General features: G+C 34.4%; 1 protein-coding gene across 11 annotated transcripts in view; it reads left to right on the top strand.

Moving 5' to 3' along the window:
• The window catches only part of KDM4C (lysine demethylase 4C), a 253,824-nt gene that overhangs the window by 122,239 nt on the left and 109,040 nt on the right, over positions 1-22,545 (top strand). For all 11 annotated transcript variants that reach the window (XR_015280377.1, XR_015280376.1, XR_015280378.1 and 8 more), the window contains 4 exons: positions 7,697-7,890; positions 11,792-12,030; positions 14,119-14,480; positions 16,348-16,459. Coding sequence is in view for 8 of the 11 variants with exons in the window: in XM_086867884.1 (XP_086724010.1) it covers positions 7,697-7,890; positions 11,792-12,030; positions 14,119-14,480; positions 16,348-16,459 (907 nt within the window). In the remaining 3 variants the exon portion in view is untranslated. The remainder of the gene's footprint in view (positions 1-7,696; positions 7,891-11,791; positions 12,031-14,118; positions 14,481-16,347; positions 16,460-22,545) is intronic.

Raw genomic sequence — 22,545 nt, 5'->3', positions numbered from 1 at the left:
GGCTTTCTTTAGTCTAGTTTCTTCTTCTGTGTTGTGAGGAAAAAACACAAGTATTTGCAAAGCATTTTGAAATTCCTGTAAGGAAGTTGCATACAACTACACATTTTTTCATTATTTATTGGAAAGTATATAGGTTTCCTGAATATTGATCTACTTTGCTGAGCTGAAGTACAAATGAGGAGCCTTAAACTTGATGGAAGAGTCATTTTTGCAAAAAAGAAAATTATTCAGTAGATTGAGAATTTAGAATAAATCAATTTAGTCTTCATTTTTGTAGTCTTATCATTTGTGAATTTTCAGTTATGAATAATGCTTACCAGTTGAAGCAATGAGATTACTGGTGTATAAAGACCACTGGTTAATTCATCCTGCTGTTTCTCTCAGCATTTAGAGAAGCTGCAAGATATACATGAGTGATGAATATTGGACATCTCAGTCTTGGAAAACATTCGCCAAGCTTTTGCAAGAATTTATCATATCCTTTAGAGAAACTTAGTGAATATGATGGAGTTTTGCATGCTTCACATGAGACTTGGCCATAACTTTTCCTTCTGATTAGAATTAACTGCATTCTTCTCCTTCCTCCAGACAGAAGTCACTATGTATTGTGATTTACCATTGATAATATTAATTGTCTGGCTTTAACATCCATTAATAGAATGAACTAGATGGTAAAAAATGAAACCCAAGAAAAATATAAAATTAAATTTTAGAACATCTCAAAATACTTAGAAAAAATATCTTCTAAATTTAAAGAAGTATTTTGTAACTTTATTAATGTATGGACAGATCACTACTCCATTTTCTGTGCTGTGTTTGGACACAGCAGTGAGAAATGCCCAACAGTTCTAAGGTTTATAAAGTAATAGTATTTAATTTTCAATATGATTAGTCTGCCAACATTACGATCTGTAAATGCAACCATAGTTTTTAATCATGGCAACTAGATTTCAAACTCTCTAAAAATTTGAGTTGTGTGGGAAAAAGATTCCATATACTCATCTGGTTATATTGGAGTGAATCTTAAATTATTGTTACACCCAAACCTGAATTTAAAAAAGAGTTCTGAAAGTCCTGACAATAACGTGGCTTGCTGTGTCACAATAACTGGTGATGATGTTGTGAGATGCATACTAACTGTGCCAGAATATGGCCTTAAATAATCCAAAGGAGTAACAGTTTATTTTAACTGATAAATAGCTATCCAAAATGAGATTTCCTATTCCTTAGCCCAATTTCTTATACCAGGTGTATATCTTCCCCTTTAATCTGCAATATGTCAAGTTCTAATTTGAAGTTTTCCGCAGATGGTACATTTAGAATAGGATTTTAAAATTGATATTCTATTGATTTTCTTTTGATTCTTGAGAATAGAGAAGGAATGTTTTGTTAGTAGGTATCCTGTTATATTGTTTTCTTACCATACAATGTGGTACAACTCTCTCTTTGCTGTAATTAGTGAACTAAGAACAATGCAATTTATTGGAATTGCTGTACTTGAGTAATTTGTAAATTCCTTTTTTATGTTTGATAATGGTAAACTTTCTATCAGTAAATCCATTATAATGACTGTAATACTTGTTTTAAAAGGATAACTGATGAGTTGATGTGTCAGTATCAGGTATTGAACAACATCAAGTTATTGTTTATAGTTATATATATATATATACATTTAAATATATATACACGTTATTGCACAGACTGTTTCCTTACTTTAGGAGTTGTTACAGAATAGGTTAATTTTGGTCTGTTGCAGATGGAGATTAATTTCTTTAAAATAAATTCTAATTCTGCATGTTCAGAATCATTCCATTTTAAAATAAAAGAAATTAGGCAAAAGAAAGTAGGCAGTTAAAGATGTGAGATAGAAGCTGTCATTTTATGGATCTGAGGAAGTGAAGTACAAAGGTACTAAGAAAAGAACAGATCTAAGAGAAGGATGGAGCAAGAGCAGTTGACACACAACAGTGTTAAAGGCTCCAGGGGGGGAGTTTCTATTGTATAGACATCAGGGATGGACAGAGAAGTGAATGTGAGCGAAAGAGGAGACGTATTCTAGCTAGAAATACAGACTGAAATGAGAATAAGGAAAAAGAGGTCAATAGCGACTTCAATAGTGACTTAATCTTTCAAGGGGTAAGACTAGTGCTGTTAAGATACCACTAAAGGATAAAGAAGAAGGTCTGTGAGGTGGAATGTTTAGTAAAATATGGGATTCCTTTAGTTGTGTCTTGTCAGTTTCTGTTGTCCAGCTTTCAAAGGAACGGGAGAAGATTACCATATTTTTGTAATGGTAACTGATGTTGATGGAATCAATTCTACGCAATACAAAATGAGTCTTTTTTGTAAGATCATGTAGGTGGCATTACATGTAAATGTAAAATAAATTAGAAACAGGAATTAAGAAAAACATATTTTTTAGGGCACTAATATTGAACTCTTTAAAAATATTACAGATTGCTTATGCATATATGAATACAAATAATGCATTTAATAGGAATTTTTAGTAGGATGTTTTTTCTATTATATAAAAAGGACCTTAAAGAATGGTGTTTTATATTTGTATTTTTGTTGAGTGTGACTAGATGTGTCAGAGAAAAGAGTGTACTGTGTATGATTTACCAAAGGAAAGCTTGCTTTCTCAATGCTTGTACAGATGGCTAACTGCTACCAAAGGTTTCTGCAACACTGCTTACAAGTTGCCAGAAGGTTAGTGTGAAAATACATCACAACCTGATTCCATAGCAAAGGACAGTTACTGTTACCAGGATTTATTAAATCTTGTCCTCCTAGCAAACAGTACCTATCAAGCACTTCTATAGGCAGTCCACAGGAAGCAGTTGCAGTCACAGCACCTTTAAAACGTTTTTTATCAAAATGCATTTTTTAGATTGCTTGGGCATGCTTCATTGAAAGTAGTGCAAGAGTGGGATATAGTGCATGAAAGAATTTATTGTGTATACTTGAAGCTAGTAAGGAGAATCTAAATTATTTAAAATGTTTGTCACAAATAAATACATCATTGCCACTGTTCTCTGAAGAAAAGTTTAGTCATTGTAAGCAGTTAGGAGGGAGTATGACTGAGAAATACCTTGATTAAATAATTTTAGGGCATGCTTTGTATATTGAGACTTACATAATGTAAAGAAGCCTACCAGCATAATGCTTGCCTCATCCTGCTTATTTGTTACTTTCATAACTGTTTTGTAAAAGTCCATTTTCTCTTTACAAAGAAGAGAATTTTTCATGGTTTCCTGTGGACTGTTAGCCTCCACATGTTATCCTACAGGTATGTAGTTTACATACATTATGCAGTTGCAATGTGAATTACGTAGTGCTTTCTTTCTGAAATGGTTATGTAAGTGAAAGAAAAAAAATAGCCTAATGAAGTACTACTATTCTTCAAATTAAAACTTTAGAACACTTTTAACTGAAATAGATTTCAGATATAGTGAAAACCACATTTTAATTAACAAAATCCAATACTTAATGCAAAATGTTCAAAACCCTTCAGATATTTCAAACTTACATGTTAAATATTTTAACACACTAAGTAGTATTACAACTAATGTTTTGGTGGAGAAGATGCTTTTGTGAACAAAGACATCAGTTCATATCTTACAAGATGCATCAGAGGTATATCTTCATTGAACTAAAAGATAAAAATGCAAATCAGAAAGACTTGACTCTCGATGTAGGTTTCTGTACCTAATGCTATGGTTCTAAGAAATACTACTCCTCTACTACTAGTCAAATAATAAACCATCTCTTTGCTTTCTCTTGTAGCAAAAGGCAATACTCTCTACAGATGTTTTTATGTTAGTTTTTAAAATTGCATAATTCATTTGATGAAAGAGCTTTTCATCATTAAGTATTAAAATTAAATATGAGTTATGCAATTCCTAATGATATAAAAAGTGTTTTATAAAATCTGTTCTTAGGTTCCATGTATATTAGGTACATCATGTATTTTAGAATGTGCTTAAGAGTGTGTTTAAGTCTAGAATCTTGTTGTATATTCTTTTATATTTTCCTGAATCAGAGTACAAAATAGAAAAAAACCCCAAATTTATTTATTTGTTTTTTTAAACTATAAAATAATAATTCTCTTTTCCACTCACAAATAGCATGTGTTTGAAAAAAATTCTTTTGGCTGTGTATGCCTCTTCCTAGGTGATTTTCTCATATCACAAATATATCTTGCATTTATTACTGCCAATTAGTTTAAGTTGCTAAAGCTTTTCTTCCAATTAATACTGTAAAGGTTTGCCCTTCCTGATAAAATTTTAGTTGAATCACTTACCTTCAAGCTATATATATATGAGGCAGGATAAAAAATAACTAGTAGTGGTATCATTGATGATGTTAATAGTAAGAATTTAACAGTAAGAATTGTGAAGGAGTTTCATTGTCTTAAGTATTCTGATTGTCATACTGGTCTTTGATTAATTAATTCTGTTTGATTTAGAAAATAATTGTTTCCAGTACAAAGGTTGTGACATTTATCTATGGCATCATAGCTGCCTTTTACATGGTAGTCCAATTACTTTGATTTTGCATTTACTTTAAGAAATATTGCAAGGTTTTTTTAAAAAAAATCACTAAATACTGTAATAGACAGGGAAATGTCTATTTTGTGTTTTACCTGTGAGCCTTCTTCAACATAATCACATTTAGTTTTGTTTTAGAGAGAGTCTTTCAGTCACATTTTTAAGTTAGGTGACATAACTGTCAGCTACAAGCCAGTGAAATGAGAAATGAATTAAAAATAGTAAAAACCATCACCACCACCAGCACCAAGAAGAATGAAAGATTCTCCTGATTATTTATCAGAGCAACCGTTTTTGTGTTTATGGTGTGTTTTTGTGTTTATGGTGTTGTTTTTTTTCTAGAATCATTCAAGGAAATATGAGTAGAAATTATTTTCAGAACAGATCTGCTCATGTTGTCTGATAGGATAATTCCAAGTATTTTCACCCTTCAGTGCCTAGAAGACTGTTTTCTGTTTTTTTGGCAGTGATACTTTTGAGCATGATGTTATTCTGTTACTTTTTACTCAAAAGTATACTTTTTTAAAAGTTTTTTTTTAATTTTGTTTTTAAGTTTGAAAATTTAAAAAAAAAAACCTGATAATTTTTTTATTTTAAAATTCTAATACCTGCCTACCTGTCTGGGTTTGTTAATTCTTTTGCAGTAATTCTATTAAAATGAAATGGAAACTGATCAAAGATTACTGTAAAATGGAAATTGTGTCCCATTTAGAAGTGATCTATTTTGAGTCTTTTCATACCATATTATCATTACAGCATATATTTTCTTTTTTGATGTATTTTCTTCTTTAATGTCTCAAGGTTTACATAAGTAATTATTTGCTATTAAAGCAGTGGAAGTCTTGGTGTTTAGCATCAAAATTTTGGCTTTAACCATCATTTCTTCATCTGTCACAATAGGGCTTAAATGTGAAAAGATTTTGTGAATTAAAGGGAGAGAAAATCCACTGTTGCTTGCCTTTATTTTACAAATTTCAATTTTAAAAGTTAAAAATATTACTGTGGATTTCTATGCACTTTTTCCAATATACAGAAGTGTCTTCATTGCTTTTTTTACTGGTCATTGTGTCCAATCAAGGACTCTCTGAATGGAACATACTATTTAAAATATGTTTGAGTTTTTTGCAGAGTGTGTGTATAAGTGTGTATATGCATGCTGTTTGAAAAGGGAACATTCAGTGGTATTTTGGATAAAAACTATAATTAGAAGCAGCTGCATAAAATTATGATTTCTGCCTTGATTTTTTTTCCCTTCTTTCCATTTCATCCTCCATTAGATGGCAGTGTTGTGAATATGCAGCACATCAGTGTTGACATATTGAAAGGAGTGCAAGCATTTTTAATACATCTCAGATGCTTTTTCATTATATATCTGATGAATTTCAGGAGGAAGAAGGGTGAACTAGAAATGATAGATGGAAATAGTAGATATTGAAATTTGCATTCAGTGTGCAGAAACCTAGCTAGTAGGAAAGTTGCATTCAGTCCTTTGTCTGTTTCAGCTTGTTTTAAAAAAAATGTAATAAAACTAGTTGTAGTAAACCATAAAGCCAGGCCATGCATTTACCACATTTTTCTATACATCTCTTCTTATGTAAAAGAAAATACTGTCTCAGTTTTGTGCTTTAACAGAGTTATTTATGTATAGCAAAGTTCTTTCAAAGTTTTTAATGTTAGACTATGTTTTAGCCAATCAATTTGCTTTCAGTTAAAAAAAAATAAATAAATATTTGCTTAGGTTTTTGTGGCAAGGTGTTAGTAGAGTTGCTTTAGCAGTGGCTAATGCCAGAAGAGATCAGGAGCACTCCACACACTAGACAGAACCAAATCCAACTGACTCCAGAATGAACCTGCTGCTGCCCAAAGCTGAGCTTGTCACCGACTCTGGTGGCATTTATGTGATAACAAATTTAGAAAGAATAAAAATCACTCTACAGCAGCTGTGAGAGAAAGGAGTGAGGAAAATGTGAAAGAAACATCTCTGAAAACACCAGTGAGAAATGAAATAAAGCCTGAAAAATCTGTGTGAGGCGAGCTGGTTTTAGTTTTGTTCTCATTTCCCATTGTCATAATCTCTTATTAATTGTTATTAAATTAATATAATTTCCTCAAGAGAAGTTGAAGGTGGTAGTTGGTCAGTGATCTGCCTGTTCTTATCTAGATCTGTGACATTTTCCATCTTATTTTTTCCCTCTGTCCTGCTAAGGAGGGAAAATGGAGAGCAGCTTGATGGACAATCAGCCAGGATTAACCCACTGTAGTAGTTTATGTGCTGTAGACATATTGATTAGTTAATGCAGTTGCCTAGTGTCACTTTTTGAGTACTGGGTGCAATGACTTTAGTCTGAAAATTAACTCAGCATCTACAGTGTTTGAAGTGGAGACTCCTTTGCATTTTCATGACCGTTAAGATTTTATCCAAATAGGACTAAAATAATTCTATTCGGATACATAAGAAAAACAATGCAAAATTCTTTGAGGGGACTAAAGTCAGAGATTAGATTAAAGTTAATGAGGAAAGTATATGAGATTTTAGGGTCTACACTATACAGTGGATTGAATTACATGGTTATAGCACAGCCTTCCAGACCTCAGACATAATACTCCTCTCTCTTGCTTCCTTTTTACTCTTTGTAGAAAAAAAATGGGCAGAGCTGTGACTTGATGTGGTACTAGTATGCATTTATGCTTTGAAGAGTTAACTGCTGGGACTGTAAATACTTGTAAAGACCTTTGGGTCAACAGGATACTACATAAGTTATTTTTTGAAGTAAAATTCTCATGTCACTCAAGATTATGTGCAGACTCTGAATTCAAGGTGGCAAGGTTTGCTTAAAATTATCAAAACCAGCTAATAGTGCAGAAAGAATGCTATAGTTTCCTTTTTTTTTGTTTTTAACCAGGAGTTAAAGAAACAATGGAGTGTCTTTAAGTACTTTTGGGAATCCTAGTGTGACACATTTGTTCAGATAGTGTTTTCTCTTGAATAATCCTTTCCTCTTGAAAATTGAGGAAGAATGAAAAGGGAAAATACTGATTAAAGTAGAATAGTTTTTTAGATGTGGGATTTTTGTTCTGTGCTTTTCAAACTGCAAATGGACATATTCCAGTATTTGTCACTTAAAAATTCCTCTCTTGTCTTGCAGTGCACTTGTAGGAGAGACATGGTGTCAATATCCATGGATGTCTTTGTGAGGAAGTTTCAACCAGACAGATACCAGCTGTGGAAACAGGGCAAGGATTTATATACCATTGATCACACAAAACCAACTCCTGAATCAACACCTGAAGTAAAGATCTGGCTACAAAGAAGAAGGAAAGTACAGAACTTTCCGAAGAGGTATTTTTGTTTCTTTATCATTGTTTTCGTTTTAGAAGACAGGTGTCTGCTAGGGAGGGCAGGAGCCTCCCTTGGAATGAAAGAATGTAGACCCCCTCCCTCTGAATTATTATAATTCTGAAATCAAGGGGCTCTCAGGCAGAGATCTGGGGATAGGAATAACAGTTCTTTACTGGTATAACCAGGCAAACAAACAACAATAACTACAGCTTTAGCAAGAAAACAGAACCAGGCACCCCGTGACAGTTTTCTTGGCTGAGGCAGGAAGGGATGGAGGAGAGGCTTTGCTTCACAAACCCCCTCGGGCGGGCAGTCCCGGTTCTCCTGCAGGGCTCTGAGGAACACTCAGCTGGAACAGCAGGGATGAGCTGAGATCCTGGGCCGGTGGCTGAGGTGTATCAGCAGCTCCGAGGCAGTGGCTGGCACAGGCAGGGGGTGAGAGGCCACCAACAAAGAGGGGAGAAGAAGCAGCAGCTCCGTCTGGGTGATGGCGAAATCCCCTTCTCTCCACTGCAACAGCTCCGTGCCCAAAGTGTCTTTCTCCGAAGCTGAAGAAAAGCCCACCAAACTGTCCCCACCCTCCTTTTTCCTGCCCCCGTCTCCCCCTGGGCCCGGCCACTCTTGGTCTTGTCTTGACAGTTTAGGTTGTCCCCGCAACTAATGAGTAAAAATTCCACGGGCAAGCCAGAACTAAAAAAAAAGGACACCTAACCCCTACCAACCATCTATTTAATTGTCTTTAATATGATGCACGACGGAAGTGTCCTTTCTGTTTCGTTTTGCGCCTTCCTCTGATGTTGTCTTAGTTTTGGCCACACCAGATTTTATTTTCTTATAGTAGCAGTGAGGGGGTGGGGCTTAGAGCTGTGTGGCTGTGCCTACATTTTTCTCTACCACACACATCACTGCTGGGGGATAGAAGTAAGGGGTTCTCACTTCTGAGAAGGAAGGGAGTGTGGTGTGCGCCCAGGGTCTGGGGGTCCTTTTGTTTCGGAAAGCCTCATGGCTCTGGGTTCAATGAGCATTTTGTGTGTAGTCACCTGCTTATATAAAATGCAGTTATTTGTATTGTTGCTGTTACTGCTAATTTTCTTATCTCACTGCTGTTTCCAGTAAATGGTTATCTCATCCCATGATCTCTGTCTTCTCTCACTCTTTCTCTCTTTCTCTCTTTCTCACTGGACAGGCTGGAGGGAGGGGAATGGCTGCATGGATTTTAAAATGACATGTGACATAGTTTCAGCTGGGCTTAAACTATGTCACATGATTTCTTCTAATTCTAATTTCCTTTAGACAAAAATTATTTTTCTATATTCTGTATTAAGATGAACCTGGGGACAAGCCAGTCTTTTTTCAGAGTGACTGTGAAAATTTAACTTACAAGTTTTGTGTGTACCTAAAAAAGTTAGTGATTATCTATGCATCAAAATGCATTCAAGTGTTGCACTGATAAATCTCTCTTTAGTAGGGGTTATTCCAGTAAAATTTTCAAGGTGTGGATGTTGCCATTGTTTCTAGAGATCAGTGCAACCAAAAATAAAGGGAGAAGATTCCTAAGAGCTAAAAAGGAAACTAAACAGGAAAAAATTTATCATAAAGCTGTGATAGCATCCCACCTGTTGTTTCAAGTTTCTAGTAATAGTCTTAGCCGTCACTGCTATTTAACTTAAAGGAGGTACCACTGCCTATTTGTCACACTCTCGCAGTGCAGCTGCCAAACCTTTTGTAGTCTTTGTCTACTACAGGTCAGTGGCAGATCATAATTAAGGGCTAGATCTCAGTTGGTGGTGGAAACACCACTAAGAAATTTAGGAGAATAAAGTTTAGCAATTTGTCACTGAAGCTTTGACCTATTAAAGCAGTTTTATATCTATTTTATTGAGATGCATTATGGTTTCTGTTCGCATTGCAGAAACATTTTTTGTACAATTGTGTTTTCCTGTCTTACTTAACAGGATCTTTATGGATTTTCTTCATTACCTAACAAAGATCTACTTAATTTTTAGCCAAAGCTGGGCAGTTTTATTGGTATCTTGTTATTTTAGTGCAGTTTTTTGAATTGGAGATAATACTATTTTTTTTTAAGATATTTTTTCTTCTTCAAATAATTTTACAGTGTAGTGGCTTTTTAAACTTGGTCTTAAACCAAACTTCCTCATTTTCTTTGTAAGCTAATGTATTTCTGAGAAGAAGATGGGAAAGTCAACCTGTAAATAAAGGGCCAACTGGCACTGTAGTGGATAGAACATGATTACTGAAAATATAATACCAACTTTGTTCTGGCTAAGGGGAATTTGTGAGGTAGAATCACTTCTTGGAGACAACCAGTGAAGCAGCTGAGCAGACAGTTTGTTAGTACATGTATAATGCTAACCTGGACTTGCAGAGAGAGTAATTCTGTCGTTTAACTAGTTGAATGCCATTTTTCCCTGGAGCAGGTTTCCCTGCATCTGTTGTATAGTGTAAATGCAAATTCCCACTTGGGCCAGCAGTGATTCATTTGGTAGTACCCTTACGGGTAGCTGGTTCTGAGTAAAAACAAGTAATAATAATAATTGTGTTGAAAGTTTTATCGCAGGAACACATGGGCTGATTTATGCACCTTGCTAAGCTAATAAACACAATTCCAGTGCTGTTTAAATCTTGAGTTGGCTTTTGTTCAGGCATGGTAACAGTGTGCATTGCAGAGGAGGGTAAAATGTTTATTCAGCTTTGTTTCTAGTGTAATGTGTCGGTTGAAATTATCATTTTGATTATGGGAATAATCGAGTTCCTGCAAAAGTGAAAATAAAAATACCATCTATGGAAATCTTCATGAATATAGTGACAGGGAAAGCTTATCTCTGACATTTATGGCTGAAATCCATTGCTGCTATATAACATCTAATGACTGCATGTAAATAGTAATAATACTTTCTATTATTTACAATGTGAGCTGATGGTTGTCTCATACCTCAGCAATTTTTCTGGAAATAACTTACAAAGAATGTAAGTTATTCTACGTATTTGTAGACACAATAAAATGTAAGGGATAGCAAAAATGTTTTTCTGGAGATGTGTAAAGTCTAAGATGCAAGACCTTTGTAAAATTCACTTAAAACTTAATAAAATTCACTTGTGATAGTAGTGCTTTTATCTCTGCTGTGTTACGAGCTTTAAAACCTGCTGTATGATGACATTAAATATTCCTCTTGTATTAGGAATGATGAATTCTTAATATTGATTATGAATTATGACCCTTTATTTTATGATTATGAACCTATTTCTAATGGGTTTGCCATTTCTCCTGCCTTAAGCTTTTCTTTATACTTCTGAGGGTGCAAAACCTTGTGCTCAATCTTTAATTTCAACTTTATTTTTTTTAACACAGAATAATTATATATATTGCTTTATACTGTAGCCTTTCAAAATATTTGGTGATCATAATGTTTACCTTTTTCAGATGCCTGTTAGTTATGTTAAAAGTTAGATCACAGATCAGCTTTTACAAGGATATTTGGACTAGTATTTTATTAGCACTAGGGTTTGTAGATATCACCTGATTTTACTGCTACTGAGAGAGTTTTGTCATTACTCTTGTATGGGTAGTTCTTTTTCAGGTTCAAAAGAATGATTTATTAAAAAGCTAGTTTGTGTGCTAGTTAAATAATAGTGACTTAAAGACTGTCTTACTTTTAGAGTTTAACAACTTTTCCATGGAATGGTGATAAAAGATTAGAAGGTTAAATCCAATCAATTGTTAATCTATCACTTAATAAATTGTACCACTATCTCAACACAAAAAGATGAAAAATTGTCAGTTTTTTACTACTTTAAGCAGGTGAAAGGGACATATATTGGTAGATGTTTTATCTTATCCAAGACAGACTTTCTACTCTGACAGCAATATCTCCTATAACAGCTTCCAGCACACCAGATCTCGATCTAAAAAGCTTAAAACTCCAGAGGACAAGAGAGTATCTGCTATGGTAGCTGATGCAGAAATCATAACGACTGAAGCAGCTATTGATGGCTTCAAGGTCAGTGAAGAACCAGAAAAAAAAGTGAGAGTGGTAAACACAGGAGTGCCTTCTGGGGAAGAGGAAAACAGTACTAGAATACATCTGGATCAGCATTTGTTGGATCATGTCAAGGTTGCAGGTGAGATAAGCACTGATTATGTTTCACATGTAAGTTGTAGGCTGTTTATACTCTAATGCCACAAATCAGTGGATGTTAAACTAAAGTAATACCCTAGAGTAGCATACTAAAATACTTAGACAGAAAGTTATTTATGCAAAGAAGATTGATACTTGGTAAGGAAGAGAAAATACCAAAGTTAGTGTTCTGAATTGAGAGTGATACCACCTGGAATCTTTTAATTAAGTGTTTTTTAAAGGACCAAAAATAGTGAGGTTTTGTAAATAGTATTTCTTCAGTGTACTCACAAGTGTTACAACAAAATGTTTTTGATATGGATATGATACAGAAAAGTCTTAACGCTATTCGAACAGGTCAGAACATATATGCTTGTGAGTGTGCTACATGTATTTGCATGATGAACCTGCAAATTAGAAGTATTCTGTATCTGTGCACAAAAATGCTGTATTTTGAACCTTCAGGTTTCTTTTAATTTCCTCTGGAGCTGTCTAACAGCTGTAAAGGTCTTGTCAAGACAAAGATTTTTTTTCCCTCCACAACCATTTTTATTCTAATATACTTGGTCTATTCTAGACTTACTTTATTCTGTTCATTGTAGTTCTGATGTAGTTCCTCATTCCTGTTCATAAGGCGAGCTGCAGTTTTAACTTCAAGTTTAGAAGTGGTTGTATTTTGTTTTATATTGCTACTGAAAATTTATTTTCAAACTGCATATAGACAGTATTTTAATTATTGTGAATGGTTATGTTCGTGCATATTTGGAGGTGATAATCACCATGATTGATTTACATAAAGATACCAAGGTATTGCAATATGGTGGTGCCATCAATGGAAGTTCAGAAAGTCCTCTACACAAATTGTCTGGTGCTCTATCAAACCATTTCCAGGTCTGTTCTAATAATTTATTTTTTTAAAATTACTTTACATCTTCACATAACTTTTAATAGAGGTATGTGATGTTCATGAACACTGAGAAAATACTATTTAATTAGCACCCATTCTGAGGCAAGGCAAGGAAAAGCAGAGAGGAGTGGAGAGCTGCCCTCTCTCCTTTGTCTTCTTAAAGGGTAGTGCCTGGACCTTTGTAGGAAAATGGACATTTTTAGATACGATAGAAGCTCCAGTACTCATGTTGAAGAAGGTAGTTTGCATTGTCTCTGGCTAATATGGCCATTATTCTCAGTTGAAGCAGTAGTGTTTGTGCCCACAGATTACATTTTACTACTGTCTTTGTGTTACTAAGTTTTATATTCATTTGTGTTGAAAAGGAAATTTTTCAGAAAAAACAAGTTCAAATTGCCTCAATTTGTAAAGAAAGATGAGTGAGGGACTTAACAGAAGCTATTTTCTTTAATATCATGGATGTGCTGCTGAATTAGAATTCACTTCAGTGTATGCCAGAGTTCTTTAGGAATATGTTTTTGAGTGAACTCTCTAGCCCATTGTTCTGTCTGTCCAATGCAAGCATCAGCAGAGGAAGAATTTTTGTAAAGTAAAATCCACACAATTTCACTCTTCAGTATCACTAGAATATACAATTATGCTAATTTTCTGAAAATAAAATTATGCTAATTGCTTTTCATTTTTAGACTGATGCTGTTGTTTGAAAAATATTCTTCGTATCTGTTTGAAATATGTCTTTGTAATTATAAACCATTAATCTTTGGTTATTTTCATTTTTAAATAGGCATAATAGGTATAAAAGGCAGGGTATAAGGTTCAATATACCAGCCTTTTATATTTTTTTTTTCATTGACTTAAAGTGCATATAGGCAATATGAATAAAGACTGAGGAAGCTACATGAATATTGATTATTTTGAATTAATTGAAGACCTGCTATAATTCAACTGCAAAGTACCGCCTAAATGATCAAAACTGTATTTCATACTCTAAACTCTAAACCATTTACATTTAATTTATTCTTTGATAAAACCTATGCTCCCTATTTGTGTATGCCCTCCCACCAAATGGTTTTCTGTATGATTTCTAAATAAGGAACCATGCTTTGAATTTGAATAATTTAGATTGCTATGAAATTCAGTATGGTAAAGTGGGATTTATTAACAAATCATATTCTTGATTTATAGGAAGCATCCCTTCAGACTCAATTTTGAGCCCTGTTCCTGTACTAGAGAAAACAAAAATGGAAGATGAGGACAGGATAGATTCCAGTCATTCTTCTTTTACACTTGAAGATTCTGAGGCCAGCAAGCCTGCTTCTGATAGCAGTAGAAAAGAAGAAAGTTTGAAATCTCAGAATGAATATGTTTCATCCATACCATACCATAAAGCAGAGGGACAAACTTCTGAAGCAGAAAATCCAGATAGAGAGGGAAGTGTCTCGACAGAGGATGGTATCAGCAACCTAGAAAGTTCTGGAAGTAGTTTGGAACATGGAAAAGTGCCCATTGTAAAAAAGGATGAAGAAGACAGCATGGAAATATCTTGTGTATGTGAAGCAAATTGCATCATAATTGTAATATATTCTTGATTTAATGAAATATGAATGAGCATTTTTCTAATGAGACCTGATATCCATATTAAAGCATTTAAGATTATGCATGATTTTAATCAGATGATAATTGGAATGTGTTTTGAAGAATTCAGGCAAGAGTGGCAATTCTGATCCAAAAGCAGACTGTTCTTGGAGTTTGCTTATTGACATATTTTTCCCTGTTATTTTAGATATCTCATAATTTGACTTTATATTTGTGAATCTAAAGTGTCAGCAACTATTCTCAAAGCTATTCCCATATTCACTGCCTGCCAATATGAACCGGGCTATGAGCTTCACCTACTTACTGTTCTTGGATTCTGGAAATGAACTAAAATATGTAAAGGAAACATTTGAATGAAAAAATTCCACTATTAAAAGGAATATATTTTTAATTTTTAAATAATAGATTTTAATATTATTTTCTCTTTGGGCTACCTACAAACATATGGCCTTTTTTTAAACTCATGCTATTCTGCTATGTTGCATAGTCAGTTTTGACCCACCTACAAGTGTATGGTGGTTGTCAGTAGCTTTCTGAGTATTGAGCTGAATCTCAAATTGGCAGAGAGAATGCAGGAGATCCACTGCCAAACTGCGAGACTTCTTTGAGAATATATTTTAGAAGCCAAACTAAAAAATTGTGCTGACCCTTCCACATATGTGAGCTGTGCTCTAGCGATTTTTTTCAATGTTGTAAGTTTTAATAATCTTGGCTTCAGCCTTTCCACTGTAATAAGGAGCAGTACAAACAGCTCACTGTTTTATTAACATGTATTAGAGATTGTATCTCTCTCTTCTTATGCCTTTCAGCCACATTATATTTATAAGGTTTCAGATTTTCTGTAGTATTATTGCATTTATTTCTCTTTTAAGTGAACAAGTGTACTGTACAAATGCAATTTAAAAAGCTTGACAGTTCCCTTTCTACTTAATCGCTAACTGTTTTAGACCATAAACCTGTCCTGTGCTTTGACCATATCTTCTACCCTCTGCTTATCACGATAAATATAATGTTGTTTTATAATTTACTGCAAGGGCCATGTGTGTAATGTGCTAGGTTGGATTCAGGGTCTTGAGGCATCAAATGCTGTGGTCCATAAGGATTGTGTGAAACTTCATCCTTCCCACACCTCTGCCAATGTCCCTGGGTCCTGAACCTCCAGACACCATCAGTAGCTCATTTTCTTTGGGATTCCCCCAGAGGCACTTCAAGACTTTGAAGTCTTGGCCTTAGTTCTTGAAGCTTGAATAACTTTAAACTGAATGTACACAGGGGTGTTTGAAGAAGGAAAGAATATCTTCATATACTAAATCGACATGTTAATCATATATCAGGACTCTTGATTTCTTATCTCAACTCCAGATTTTTTTATTTTTTTCATTCTTGAGGAATTTTGGAATCTTTCACAAATGAAGCCAGTGGGTTTCTCCTTCATTTTTCTGGTCAGTTACTGGCTCTGTTATACTACAGGTATACAGAATTATTTGCAGAAAATTATCAGGATGCTGATCTTCCTCTCAACATGAGCAAAACATCACATGAGCAAAGCAGGATTTATGCTCTATAAGTTGGGAAGGGCTGCAGTAAATTATACCTGAAATGATTTGTGTATGACAGGTATTGCACTTTTAAAATTAATTACAGTACATATTCTTAATTAGAGGCAAATATTGTATTGGTAAACTAAAGGTCTTTCAAGTATACTGTGGTAGTATATGTAGACTTGATATTTGTGCTTGTTTGCAGAAGAATGCTTATGTTTTTAGTAATTAATTATGCAGAATTACATACTAAATCAGTTGTGTTTTTTCCTTCCAGTCAGAGGAAGTTGAAAGAAAGAAGATATCTAAGAGCTGGCGTCATCCACTACATAAACCCCCAGCTAGATCACCAATGACTTTGGTTAAACAGCAAGTAACTAGTGATGAAGGTGAGTGGACTATTTAATACATTTTTCTGATGATAATTTTATGGTTTTATGAAACCATCTATATAGGCATTTAGAGAGTCACTGCTTCATGCAGACAGGCTAAAAAATCTAAGAAATGTACCCAACATAGGGGTTTCCTTCTTTGAAGTAATATAGAAAGTAAATCTGCTTTACCCAGCAATCATGTATAGAGCCATCCAAAGTTGTTGAATAAAGCTACTTTATTCTATCAAATGTGACTTGCAAAGATTATGGAAATGCACATCCGAAGTATAGATCAAAATGGAAGCAAACACATTCCTTTTTCATATCACTGTACCATTTTAGTTCTGTAAAACATAAAATTTTGAGGTGCTGTTTTCCAGAATCTCCTTAGCTAGCAGAACTGGAGTTCTCACTCTCCCTTAGGTAGTTTGATAAGCTGGAGCTGATGCCATGTCTGTGACTATGGGTCTGATTCCAGCATTACTGCATACTTCAGTGTTTACCTGCAATTTTTACCTGATTTTTTTTCCCCCTCTCAATTACATTTCAATAACAGTAGTTGTTTCTTACAGCTGCAGATAAATTTTCTTGACTTGAGAGACAGCATGCCTCTTAATTGATTCTTCTTCTTGTAACTAAGCAATATTATACTTTCAGTTGGTGAGTTAGGCATTGTTGAGCTGACTGCTTTAAGTTCAATTGATCTCTCATCAATACATCTCCCTCCTTGTTTCAACCCTGAATTAATTGATTTGTGTCTTCAGTCTCACTAGTTTTGGAAAGCTATACTCTCTCTTTCAGTTTTTATCTAAGCTGCAGCTTTGCCAGGCATGATACTTCAATTAGCTGTTAAGCATCTTCCTGAAAATTAGAGACAGCTTAGACCCATGATCAGTATCATATATGAGCATGTTTGAATACCTTGAGGGCTAGACAGAGCATATTTCAGAAAATGTTATGGTAATTTACAGGATGATATTAATACTAAGTTTCATCTAGTAAAGTAATTAAAGATTTAATATGTGGTAGGTTGCAGTGAAAGTGGTCTTTGTAAAATTAGATTATATTCCTTTTGCCTGCTGATGCTTTTTCAGTGTTATGGTTGAAACATATTTAAGCACGGATTGTGTATGATATAATCTGTCTAGTTGATGATATGATGACAGTTTTGAGTCAAGGATTTTTCTAATGCCAAGACATTTTCCATCTCATCCAGTAGTTTGCCAACTTCCCAGTGTATTAATTTTATGTGAAAGTAGCAACATCCTGACAAGAAATCGTATACCTTAAAGTCTTTCCTCTTTGCATGATGATAGTTCCTCTGATAGATAAGGATGTATTTTTTTAGGAAAGTATGAGCTGTCTTAGAATCAAGAGCCATTAAGTACACATCTGCTTACTGATCGAAGGAAGTAATTAAAAGTTTTATTGGACATGGCAGTTACTGGTATTTCCTAGCTGGAACTGGAATTATTACTGTTTTCATGCATCTGTCTCTCATTGTAATCTAATTTATCAGATGACTTTTGTAAGAGCACCAAAAGAGAAACAGTAGCATTTGGGTGAGTAGAATGTTTAAATCCAAGACAAAGATTGAAAAACTGATGAAGGAGACTGGCAAACTGTAACCTCATTAAGTTGCCTGACACATGATGGCATGTGGGTTAGAGATGTGTGGCTAGATGATTTTCTGATATTTTTCAAGATTGTTTATGTCAGATACGAGAGAAGTAATCGGTATCAATGTACTAATGACTATATTTGTCTTTATGGGGGTGCTTCATCCATATTCTGGAGTTAGCTGAAATGTAATTCAACATTCCTACTTACTCGGTTCTTGTTCTCTGTGACTTTGGGCAAAAATTATACTGGTTGAGACTATGATAGTATAATCTCTTCGTACAGTAATTTCTGATTGTTTTACAAGGGGGATTTATGTATTGTAAATTAGTTTATATTTTAATTTTTCTGGGTCCAGTAAAATAATTACTACAAACAAAACCAGGAAGATGATATAGGCTAGGGCTTTTGTGAAAAGTGAAGTAATTGAGGCTTTATATTTCATCTGCAACTTGTATAACTTTCCACAAGTTGAATAGTCCATAGCCATTTCTAATACCGATAATATATATTCAAATTAATTTAGTTGAAGTTTTTCAGGTACTAGGGTTCTATTAAGAAGTTTCTGTGAATAGAGGTGATCAGAGCATGTTAATAACAAGTAGGTAGCATCCTTTGACACTGTCAGCTGTTTCAGAATTGTAATTTTGCAAATAGAATAGAATAGAATACTAGCGTATTGAACAAGATGCTTAAATCTTAGCAGAGGCTTTCTGAATTCACTTTTAATACAGAGTTCTTTGGCAGAAATTAATTTTTTTTCACAGGATCACTTGGACATTTGAGTTTTGTGTTTTATTTTTATCACCGTATGTTCTTATATATGTGTGCCTTTCTTTTTGAAAAATAATTAATTCTTTATTGCCATTGGTGATTTTTTTTTTCACTCTCCCTGAAGCTTTTCCCTATGTATGACTGACTTACTGTGGAATTAATGCCTAAAAGACTGAGCACTGAGAAATACTAAGGACTGGGGAATGAATCCTAGAAATTGTAGCCCAAGCTGCCAGTTCAAGAGAGTAAGTGCAGCAATGTGGGCTGTATGTCACACTCAATATACTAACAGTTTTTTTGTAATGAACCTTGGTCTTATACTCAGTGCAGTATATTAACTTGTGGTAATAATATTCTGTTGTATTTAATACAATTGTATTTCTGCTCACTTAAGCAATAAAAAAGCAAATTCAGCAGAAGGAGCAAGCATACTAACTTTGAATGCACATTGATTGGTCCCAGAGATTTCTTTCCCACGCTATTTGGTCATGCAACATTAGAAACTGTTTTTAGATTCAAGTTGACTTAAATTTCCCATTGCTCTAAATGATGTAATTATAATGTATAGACTGAATTCAGTATGGGGCTCTTCGTATATGTTTTTTAGCATTTTAAGTATGATGCAGAATTTCAAAGTCGTTTTGCTCTCATTAGTTGGATAAGGATAAGGAAACAGAAAGAGAGAACTTTTCTGAATGGGAACTGGCTTCTGCTGTGAGATAGTACAAAACCTTGGTTTTTACATTAACTATTGGCACCCTATGAGATATGCTTGATTTGATATTAGAAATCAAGCCCTTTAAGGCTTGTTCAGTAACACCATAAATAGGCTAAGCCTGCTTAAATAGGGGGAAAATTGCACTTGTAGATGCAGTTGCTATTCTTCTGTTTCAGACCTTAAAACAGGAGATTTTGCTTGAAGTTTCTTGCTTACTTGAGAAAGAAATGTTTTTTTCTTGGTGTTGCTTAGGTACATAAGAATTTGCTAACCAATTGATAGAGGCATATTTATATTATTAGCACTGTACACATTAGTATTACAATTTCCAGTATTGCTTTCCCTCCCATAATGTTTTGTTGAATGAAGTTTTACTTCTTCAAAAGGCTTTGCTTTTGTGTATGGGTTAATCAAGATCATAATTTATGTATGTTTTTTTTATATCATCATCATTTAGCACTAAAGAGTCCAGAACTATTTACCACTTCAACAGTATAGAAAAATATGTTTTCTCTCCTTTTCTTTGGTACCTACATTACTTCTGTTTTGTTTGAGCTCAGTTTTCAAGGTATAATTGACATAATTAAGTTCTGACACAAAGTGTGTGAGTGGGTTCTGAAGAGCCCAAGAAACCTTTTGTAAAAATATTGTATGATCTTTAGTAGGTATTTAGGAAAGTGATTTCTTAAAAGGTCAAATAAAAGTTTTTTCCTGAATTTCCAGTCCTCTTTTTCAACCTTGTGGGCCAGCAGCTAATCTATAGAAATGGCAAGAACTGACAGCTTTGATTATTACCACTGCCAGCTCTTGTCCCTTTACGTATTTCATGAGTAGCAGTTGTCTGCCTTTTAGCGGACACCTATAGGATCTAAGATTAGCCAATATTTTGATCAAGAATAGAATACAAACCAGTTCTTCTAACATTTATCCTCATTTGCTGGACAGTGGCGTATGTTGTGATCATTGAAAAATCACTGTTCCCTAGATGAACCTTGCAGCTCTAATTGTGCTGGTTTCTTAGCTTTAGAATATGGTATTTTGCCTCATAAAGGACTGAATAGAATTGCAGTCTTGTATAGAAAGGCATGTATAATTTCTCATTATCAGGTGTGCCAAAATGAAAATGGATTTTCTGCTGCATTAGTGAAGCCTCTCAGTTGCTTTCTCAAGGGTAGCAATGGAGCTGGTAGGCAAACTGGATGTGACGTTTACCAAGGAGACAGACACCCCTTCTGTAGGGTGACCTTCTGAAGCTGAGCTTCTGTTTCTGTAGTTATAGTCCAAAGAGAAATACAAAAAACATATGACTTGCATTTACAAAGGATTAATTATTGATGTAATTAATTGGTATTGCCTAATAAATTATTCTGGTAATAACTTACCCACAGATTTATCATCACCTTTGTTAAAATCTGAAGCTGCATTGCAAACCATTAGTATTGAAAGTGACTTAATTTTAATATCAGAGAGGTTTTGCTGACTGTTTTTTCTTAGCTGAGAAGTGTATGTAATATGTATCTTTTAATGTACAAAATAATTACATTTTTGACTCTTGAAGGAGTTTAAATGCAGTTGCTTCCTAGTGTATGAAGTGTCTATGGGATATTTGTTTCAGTGATCTGCAGGAACTGTAGCTTGAAGATACAAATTTATAATTCTGATTTGGGCATTGATTTATCATGAATTTGGATCTGAGATTGAGTCTGTTTTGCATCTTCTATACTTAGATACTTATGAAGAGGTCTTGGGTTGGTGAAGAGCTTCCAGACGATCTTAACGCATTCAAATAACCTTGTTCCTCGAATTTCATTTGTGTTTTGCCAAGGGGAACTTGTGCTGGAGTAGTATATTGATGTAGGTTAGATTTGTGCTGCCTGAGAGATACAAAATAACCATAAAATATATTTCCCCACTTGGTACTGTTTTTTCCTTTAGAGTAGCATAAAACAGGAGTGTGCTGGTGATTCTGCTTTGTACTATTTCTGAAACACTCTGACAGCATAATAATGGAATATTTATTTAGTCATATAGTATTTTGCCGTATGGTCAATGATGCTGCATTTTAATTTCCAAAATAAGGAAGTACCACCAAGTCACCCTGTTGTATCTGAGGGACTAATTTTATTAAAAGGCAAGACATGCCTAATGACTGATGAGAAAGCTTTCTTTTTTTCCGCTTTTGTACAGATGTGTATCCTGGAAGACTGGTGTTTAATTAGTAAATCAGTAAGCATGTATATGGGTAGCAGTATCTGTTCCTAAAAATTCCAATGTGATTTTAGTTATTGATCAATGTGGGGTTTTTTTGTGATAAGGACATTTACCGCAAGCAGATTACATTGGAAGACAAAATACAAATTTTTTCATAACAACTGTGAAAAATTACAGAAAGGAATGGAATTGAGAAAGCAGCTGTTAGTAAGTGCTATGAATTAAAGTTTTTCAATAGAGCGGATATCTGTTAATCTTTAGCTTGTAGTCTGAGCTTGCAGTGGTTTTATACTTTCAACTGTGTTTTTTGCTGATAGGCTGTGCCTATAGATTCCAGCAGATCTTCTTTTTTTCTGCTTTGATTTTGCTGAGATGTCTCTTTGAACAGATTTATAAATACAGGGGCTGTTATTTAGATTTTCACAGTGCAAAGACAGGTGAAATTACTGGAATTGCTTTAATATAGACAATATATATACATATATGCAGTAATGATGCTGTAAATAATTCCTGTTGGCAGTTCATACAGATTTAAGAACATCTCCCTTTCTGTGGCCTCCTGTCCACGTTTTAAATAGGTTGCCTGACTAGTGGGTCACCTTTGAGCTTGGTTTCTGGACATGGTAAGTAGCTGTATTTCTGGAGACACTGGATAGGTTGTGGGCTTTAGCATCAGTAAGAACGTGTTGCTTGTGCTTCAGCTTAGGTAGCCAGAGTAAGTAGACATCTTTGATAATTTGAACCTTAACTGCTAGGGTTAAATTCTTCGTTCCAAATG

Source organism: Cyanistes caeruleus, chromosome Z, assembly GCF_971803275.1.
Source record: "Cyanistes caeruleus chromosome Z, bCyaCae1.hap1.1, whole genome shotgun sequence".
NCBI classification, from domain to species: Eukaryota; Metazoa; Chordata; class Aves; order Passeriformes; family Paridae; genus Cyanistes; species Cyanistes caeruleus.
Note: the sequence above shows the minus strand (reverse complement) of the source record. Positions and strands in the feature narration are given on the sequence as shown.